This window comes from Penaeus vannamei, chromosome 4 (genome assembly GCF_042767895.1).
Source record: "Penaeus vannamei isolate JL-2024 chromosome 4, ASM4276789v1, whole genome shotgun sequence".
Lineage (NCBI taxonomy): Eukaryota > Metazoa > Arthropoda > Malacostraca > Decapoda > Penaeidae > Penaeus > Penaeus vannamei.
In genome coordinates, this window is record NC_091552.1 from 31,333,967 (window position 1) to 31,341,466 (window position 7,500).

The 7,500-nt window shown below is 65.2% G+C and overlaps 1 protein-coding gene across 1 annotated transcript in view; it reads right to left on the reverse strand.

Moving 5' to 3' along the window:
• Positions 1–7,500, reverse strand: part of LOC113829647 (uncharacterized) — a 20,969-nt gene that overhangs the window by 1,293 nt on the left and 12,176 nt on the right. Inside the window, exon 7 of the mRNA XM_070118747.1 lies at positions 1,683–1,844. Within this exon, the coding sequence (XP_069974848.1) occupies positions 1,683–1,844 (162 nt within the window). The remainder of the gene's footprint in view (positions 1–1,682; positions 1,845–7,500) is intronic.

Here is a 7,500-nt window from a genome sequence, read left to right on the forward strand (position 1 = left end):
GAGGGATAGAAAGAGCATTATGGAAGGGAGAGGGAGGGAAAGAGCATTAGGGAAGGGAGAGGGAGAGAAGGAGCATTAGGGAAGGGAGAGGGAGGGAAAGAGCATTAGGGAAGGGAGAGGGAGGGAAAGAGCATTAGGGAAGGGAGAGGGAGGGAAAGAGCATTAGGGAAGGGAGAGGGAGGGAAAGAGCATTAGGGAAGGGAGAGGGAGGGAAAGAGCATTAGGGAAGGGAGAGGGAGAGGAGCATTAGGGAAGGGAGAGGGATAGAAAGAGCATTAGGGAAGGGAGAGGGAGGGAAAGAGCATTAGGGAAGGGAGAGGGAGGGAAAGAGCATTAGGGAAGTGGGGGAGAGGAGCATTAGGGAAGGGAGAGGGAGGTAAAGAGCATTAGGGAAGGGAGAGGGAGATGAAGAGCATTAGGGAAGGGAGAGGGAGGGAAAGAGCATTTGGGTAGGGAGAGGGAGAGAAGGAGCATTAGGGAAGGGAGAGGGAGGGAAAGAGCATTAGGGAAGGGAGAGGGAGGGAAAGAGCATTAGGGAAGGGAGAGAGAGGGAGCATTAGGTAAGGGAGAGGGAGGGAAAGAGCATTTGGGAAGGGAGAGGGAGGGAAAGAGCATTAGGGAAGGGAGAGAAGGAGCATTAGGTAAGGGAGAGGAGCCTTAGGGAAGGGAGAGGGAGGGAAAGAGCATTAGGGAAGGGAGAGAAGGAGCATTAGGGAAGGGAGAGGGAGGGAAAGAGCATTAGGGAAGGGAGAGGGAGGGAAAGAGCATTAGGGAAGGGAGAGGGAGAGAAGGAGCATTAGGGAAGGGAGAGGACCATTAGGGAAGGGAGAGGGAGGGAAAGAGCATTAGGGAAGGGAGAGGGAGAGGAGCATTAGGGAAGGGAGAGGGAGGGAAAGAGCATTAGGGAAGGGAAAGGGAGAGGAGCATTAGGGAAGGGAGAGGGAGGGAAAGAGCATTTGGGAAGGGAGAGAGGGAGCATTGGGGAAGGGAGAGGGAGGGAAAGAGCATTAGGGAACGGAAAGGGAGAGGAGCATTAGGGAAGGGAGAGGGAGGGAAAGAGCATTAGGGAAGGGAAAGGGAGAGGAGCATTAGGGAAGGGAGAGGGAGGGAAAGAGCATTAGGGAAGGGAAAGGGAGAGGAGCATCAGGGAAGGGAGAGGAGAATTAGGGAAGGGAGAGGGAGGGAAAGAGCATTAGGGAAGGGAGAGAGGGAGCATTGGGGAAGGGAGAGGGAGGGAAAGAGCATTTGGGAAGGGAGAGGGAGAGGAGCATTAGGGAAGGGAGAGGGAGGGAAAGAGCATTAGGGAAGGGAGAGGGAGGGAAAGAGCATTAGGGAAGGGAGAGGGAGAGAGGGAGCATTAGAGAAGGGAGAGGGAGAGAAGGAGCATTAGGGAAGGGAGAGGAAGGGAAAGTGCATTAAGGAAGGGCTGGGGGAGGAGGAGCATTAGGGAATGGGTGGGGGGAATAGCAAAGGGTGGTGGAAGGGTGGATGGTTCAGTGGGGTGGGTAAGGGGTTTATTGCTGCGATAATGATGATAATGAGGGTGATCATAAATGCTAATAATTATAGTAAATATAAGAATGATAATAGTAAATCCAATAATAAGTATAGCATCAACAGCCAAAGCAACAAGAAGAACAACAACAAACGCAACTCCGAGAACTGCGAGTCGAGGTCCTCACCGGGTAGAAGCAGATGGACGGGTTGCGGTACATGGCGGAGGACGTGAGCGTCGGGCACAGGATGGGGGAGAAGGGGAAGGAAGGGTCGTTCACCAGGTTGAGTCTCCTGCCCATCGGGAGTCTCAGGACGTCTGTCGGGCCGCCAATGAACTGGTTGTTTGTCTGGGGGAGGGGGGAGAAGGGGGGGGTGAGCTGGGCTTCTGTGTTGCGGGAGAAGGGGGAGGGAGCAGGAGGAGGGGGGGGGTGAGCTGGGCTTCTGTGTTGCGGGAGAAGGGGGAGGGAGCAGGAGGAGGGGGGTGGGTGAGCTGGGCTTCTGTGTTGCGGGAGAAGGGGGAGGGAGCAGGAGGAGGGGGGGGGGGGGGTGACCTGGGCTTCTGTGTTGCGGGGAGAAGGGGGAGGGAGCAGGAGGAGGGGGGGGGGGTGAGCTGGGCTTCTGTGTTGCGGGAGAAGGGGGAGGGAGCAGGAGGAGGGGGGGGGTTGAGGTGGGCTTCTGTGTTGCGGGAGAAGGGGGAGGGAGCAGGAGGAGGGGGGGGGGGTGAGCTGGGCTTCTGTGTTGCGGGAGAAGGGGGAGGGAGCAGGAGGAGGGGGGGGGGGGGTTAGCTGGGCTTCTGTGTTGCGGGAGAAGGGGGAGGGAGCAGGAGGAGGGGGGGGGGGGGGTGAGCTGGGCTTCTGTGTTGCGGGGAGAAGGGGGAGGGAGCAGGAGGAGGGGGGGGTTGAGCTGGGCTTCTGTGTTGCGGGAGAAGGGGGAGGGAGCAGTAGGATGGGGGGGGGGGAGGTTAGCTGGGCTTCTGTGTTGCGGGAGAAGGGGGAGGGAGCAGGAGGAGGGGGGGGGGTTGAGGTGGGCTTCTGTGTTGCGGGAGAAGGGGGAGGGAGCAGGAGGGGGGGGGGGTTGAGCTGGGCTTCTGTGTTGCGGGAGAAGGGGGAGGGAGCAGGAGGAGGGGGGGGGGTAGCTGGGCTTCTGTGTTGTGGGAGAAGGGGGAGGGAGCAGGAGGAGGGGGGAGGGGTAGCTGGGCTTCTGTGTTGCGGGAGAAGGGGGAGGGAGCAGGAGGAGGGGGGGGGGGTGAGCTGGGCTTCTGTGTTGCGGGAGAAGGGGGAGGGAGCAGGAGGAGGGGGGGGGTTGAGCTGGGCTTCTGTGTTGCGGGAGAAGGGGGAGGGAGCAGGAGGAGGGGGGGGTTGAGCTGGGCTTCTGTGTTGCGGGAGAAGGGGGAGGGAGCAGGAGGAGGGGGGGGATGAGCTGGGCTTCTGTGTTGCGGGAGAAGGGGGAGGGAGCAGGAGGAGGGGGGTGGGTGAGCTGGGCTTCTGTGTTGCGGGAGAAGGGGGAGGGAGCAGGAGAAGGGGGGGGGGGTGAGCTGGGCTTCTGTGTTGCGGGAGAAGGGGGAGGGAGCAGGAGGAGGGGGGGGGTTAGCTGGGCTTCTGTGTTGCGGGAGAAGGGGGAGGGAGCAGGAGGAGGGGGGGGGGTGAGCTGGGCTTCTGTGTTGCGGGAGAAGGGGGAGGGAGCAGGAGGAGGGGGGGGTGAGCTGGGCTTCTGTGTTGCGGGAGAAGGGGGAGGGAGCAGGAGGAGGGGGGGGGGATGAGCTGGGCTTCTGTGTTGCGGGAGAAGGGGGAGGGAGCAGGAGGAGGGGGGGGTTAGCTGGGCTTCTGTGTTGCGGGAGAAGGGGGAGGGAGCAGGAGGAGGGGAAGGGGTTGAGCTGGGCTTCTGTGTTGCGGGAGAAGGGGGAGGGAGCAGGAGGAGGGGGGGGTTGAGCTGGGCTTCTGTGTTGCGGGAGAAGGGGGAGGGAGCAGGAGGAGGGGGGGGGGTTGAGCTGGGCTTCTGTGTTGCGGGAGAAGGGGGAGGGAGCAGGAGGAGGGGGGGGGGGGTTGAGCTGGGCTTCTGTGTTGCGGGAGAAGGGGGAGGGAGCAGGAGGAGGGGGGGGGGTTAGCTGGGCTTCTGTGTTGCGGGAGAAGGGGGAGGGAGCAGGGGGGGGGGGGTTGAGCTGGGCTTCTGTGTTGCGGGAGAAGGGGGAGGGAGCAGGAGGAGGGGGGGGTTGAGCTGGGCTTCTGTGTTGCGGGAGAAGGGGGAGGGAGCAGGAGGAGGGGGGGGTTGAGCTGGGCTTCTGTGTTGCGGGAGAAGGGGGAGGGAGCAGGAGGATGGGGGGGGGGGTTGAGCTGGGCTTCTGTGTTGCGGGAGAAGGGGGAGGGAGCAGGAGGAGGGGGGGGGGTTGAGCTGGGCTTCTGTGTTGCGGGAGAAGGGGGAGGGAGCTGGAGGAGGGGGGGGGGGGGTTGAGCTGGGCTTCTGTGTTGCGGGAGAAGGGGGAGGGAGCAGGAGGAGGGGGGGGGTGAGCTGGGCTTCTGTGTTGCGGGAGAAGGGGGAGGGAGCAGGAGGAGGGGGGGGTGAGCTGGGCTTCTGTGTTGCGGGAGAAGGGGGAGGGAGCAGGAGGATGGGGGGGGGGGGTTAGCTGGGCTTCTGTGTTGCGGGAGAAGGGGGAGGGAGCAGGAGGAGGGGGGTGGTTAGCTGGGCTTCTGTGTTGCGGGAGAAGGGGGAGGGAGCAGGAGGAGGGGGGGGGGGTTGAGCTGGGCTTCTGTGTTGCGGGAGAAGGGGGAGGGAGCAGGAGGAGGGGGGGGGGGTTGAGCTGAGCTTCTGTGTTGCGGGAGAAGGGGGAGGGAGCAGGAGGATGGGGGGGGGGGTTGAGCTGGGCTTCTGTGTTGCGGGAGAAGGGGGAGGGAGCAGGAGGAGGGGGGGGGGGTTGAGCTGGGCTTCTGTGTTGCGGGAGAAGGGGGAGGGAGCAGGAGGAGGGGGGGGGTGAGCTGGGCTTCTGTGTTGCGGGAGAAGGGGGAGGGAGCAGGAGGATGGGGGGGGGGTTGAGCTGGGCTTCTGTGTTGCGGGAGAAGGGGGAGGGAGCAGGAGGAGGGGGGGGGGGGGTTGAGCTGGGCTTCTGTGTTGCGGGAGAAGGGGGAGGGAGCAGGAGGATGGGGGGGGTGAGCTGGGCTTCTGTGTTGCGGGAGAAGGGGGAGGGAGCAGGAGGAGGGGGGGGGGGTTGAGCTGGGCTTCTGTGTTGCGGGAGAAGGGGGAGGGAGCAGGAGGAGGGGGGGGGGGGTTGAGCTGGGCTTCTGTGTTGCGGGAGAAGGGGGAGGGAGCAGGAGGAAGGGGGGGGGGGGGGTGAGCTGGGCTTCTGTGTTGCGGGAGAAGGGGGAGGGAGCAGGAGGAGGGGGGGGTGAGCTGGGCTTCTGTGTTGCGGGAGAAGGGGGAGGGAGCAGGAGGATGGGGGGGGGGGGGGGTTGAGGTGGGCTTCTGTGTTGCGGGAGAAGGGGGAGGGAGCAGGAGGAGGGGGGGGGGTGAGCTGGGCTTCTGTGTTGCGGGGAGAAGGGGGAGGGAGCAGGAGGAGGGGGGGTTGAGCTGGGCTTCTGTGTTGCGGGAGAAGGGGGAGGGAGCAGGAGGAAGGGGGGGGGGTTGAGCTGGGCTTCTGTGTTGCGGGGAGAAGGGGGAGGGAGCAGGAGAAGGGGGGGGGGTGAGCTGGGCTTCTGTGTTGCGGGAGAAGGGGGAGGGAGCAGGAGGAGGGGGGGTTGAGCTGGGCTTCTGTGTTGCGGGAGAAGGGGGAGGGAGCAGGAGGAGGGGGGGGGGGTTGAGCTGGGCTTCTGTGTTGCGGGAGAAGGGGGAGGGAGCAGGAGGAGGGGGGGGTTGAGCTGGGCTTCTGTGTTGCGGGAGAAGGGGGAGGGAGCAGGAGGAGGAGGGAGGGGCGGTGAGCTGGGCTTCTGTGTTGCGGGAGAAGGGGGAGGGAGCAGGAGGAGGGGGGGGGGGGTTAGCTGGGCTTCTGTGTTGCGGGAGAAGGGGGAGGGAGCAGGAGGAGGGGGGGGGTGAGCTGGGCTTCTGTGTTGCGGGAGAAGGGGGAGGGAGCAGGAGGAAGGGGGGGGGGGTGAGCTGGGCTTCTGTGTTGCGGGAGAAGGGGGAGGGAGCAGGAGGATGGGGGGGGGGGGTTGAGGTGGGCTTCTGTGTTGCGGGAGAAGGGGGAGGGAGCAGGAGGAGGGGGGAGGGGTAGCTGGGCTTCTGTGTTGCGGGAGAAGGGGGAGGGAGCAGGAGGAGGGGGGGGGGTTGAGCTGGGCTTCTGTGTTGCGGGAGAAGGGGGAGGGAGCAGGAGGATGGGGGGGGGGGGTGAGCTGGGCTTCTGTGTTGCGGGAGAAGGGGGAGGGAGCAGGAGGAGGGGGGGGGGTTGAGCTGGGCTTCTGTGTTGCGGGAGAAGGGGGAGGGAGCAGGAGGAGGGGGGGGGGGAGCTGGGCTTCTGAGTTGCGGGGAGAAGGGGGAGGGAGCAGGAGGAAGGGGGGGGGGGGGTTGAGCTGGGCTTCTGTGTTGCGGGGAGAAGGGGGAGGGAGCAGGAGGAGGGGGGGTTGAGCTGGGCTTCTGTGTTGCGGGGAGAAGGGGGAGGGAGCAGGAGGAGGGGGGGGTGAGCTGGGCTTCTGTGTTGCGGGAGAAGGGGGAGGGAGCAGGAGGAAGGGGGGGGGGGTTGAGCTGGGCTTCTGTGTTGCGGGGAGAAGGGGGAGGGAGCAGGAGGAGGGGGGGTTGAGCTGGGCTTCTGTGTTGCGGGAGAAGGGGGAGGGAGCAGGAGGAAGGGGGGGTGGGTTGAGCTGGGCTTCTGTGTTGCGGGGAGAAGGGGGAGGGAGCAGGAGGAGGGGGGGGGGGGTTGAGGTGGGCTTCTGTGTTGCGGGAGAAGGGGGAGGGAGCAGGAGGAGGGGGGGGGGTTGAGCTGGGCTTCTGTGTTGCGGGAGAAGGGGGAGGGAGCAGGAGGAGGGGGGGGTGAGCTGGGCTTCTGTGTTGCGGGAGAAGGGGGAGGGAGCAGGAGGATGGGGGGGGGGGTTGAGCTGGGCTTCTGTGTTGCGGGAGAAGGGGGAGGGAGCAGGAGGATGGGGGGGGGGAGCTGGGCTTCTGAGTTGCGGGGAGAAGGGGGAGGGAGCAGGAGGATGGGGGGGGAGGGGTTGAGCTGGGCTTCTGTGTTGCGGGAGAAGGGGGAGGGAGCAGGAGGAGGGGGGGAGGGGTAGCTGGGCTTCTGTGTTGCGGGAGAAGGGGGAGGGAGCAGGAGGAGGGGGGGGGGGTAGCTGGGCTTCTGTGTTGCGGGGAGAAGGGGGAGGGAGCAGGAGGAGGGGGGGGGGTGAGCTGGGCTTCTGTGTTGCGGGAGAAGGGGGATGGAGCAGGAGGAGGGGGGGGGGTTGAGCTGGGCTTCTGTGTTGCGGGAGAAGGGGGAGGGAGCAGGAGGAGGGGGGGGGGTTGAGCTGGGCTTCTGTGTTGCGGGGAGAAGGGGGAGGGAGCAGGAGGAGGGGGGGGGGTGAGCTGGGCTTCTGTGTTGCGGGAGAAGGGGGAGGGAGCAGGAGGAGGGGGGGGGGGGGGGGTTGAGGTGGGCTTCTGTGTTGCGGGAGAAGGGGGGGGGTTGAGCTGGGCTTCTGTGTTGCGGGAGAAGGGGGAGGGAGCAGGAGGAGGGGGGGGGGGGGGGTTGAGCTGGGCTTCTGTGTTGCGGGAGAAGGGGGAGGGAGCAGGAGGAGGGGGGGGGGGGGTGAGCTGGGCTTCTGTGTTGCGGGAGAAGGGGGAGGGAGCAAGAGGATGGGGGGGGGGGGTTAGCTGGGCTTCTGTGTTGCGGGAGAAGGGGGAGGGAGCAGGAGGATGGGGGGGGGGGGGTTGAGCTGGGCTTCTGTGTTGTGGGGAGAAGGGGGAGGGAGCAGGAGGAGGGGGTGGGATTGAGGTGGGCTTCTGTGTTGCGGGAGAAGGGGGAGGGAGCAGGAGGATGGGGGGTGGGTTGAGCTGGGCTTCTGTGTTGCGGGAGAAGGGGGAGGGAGCAGGAGGAGGGGGGGTTGAGCT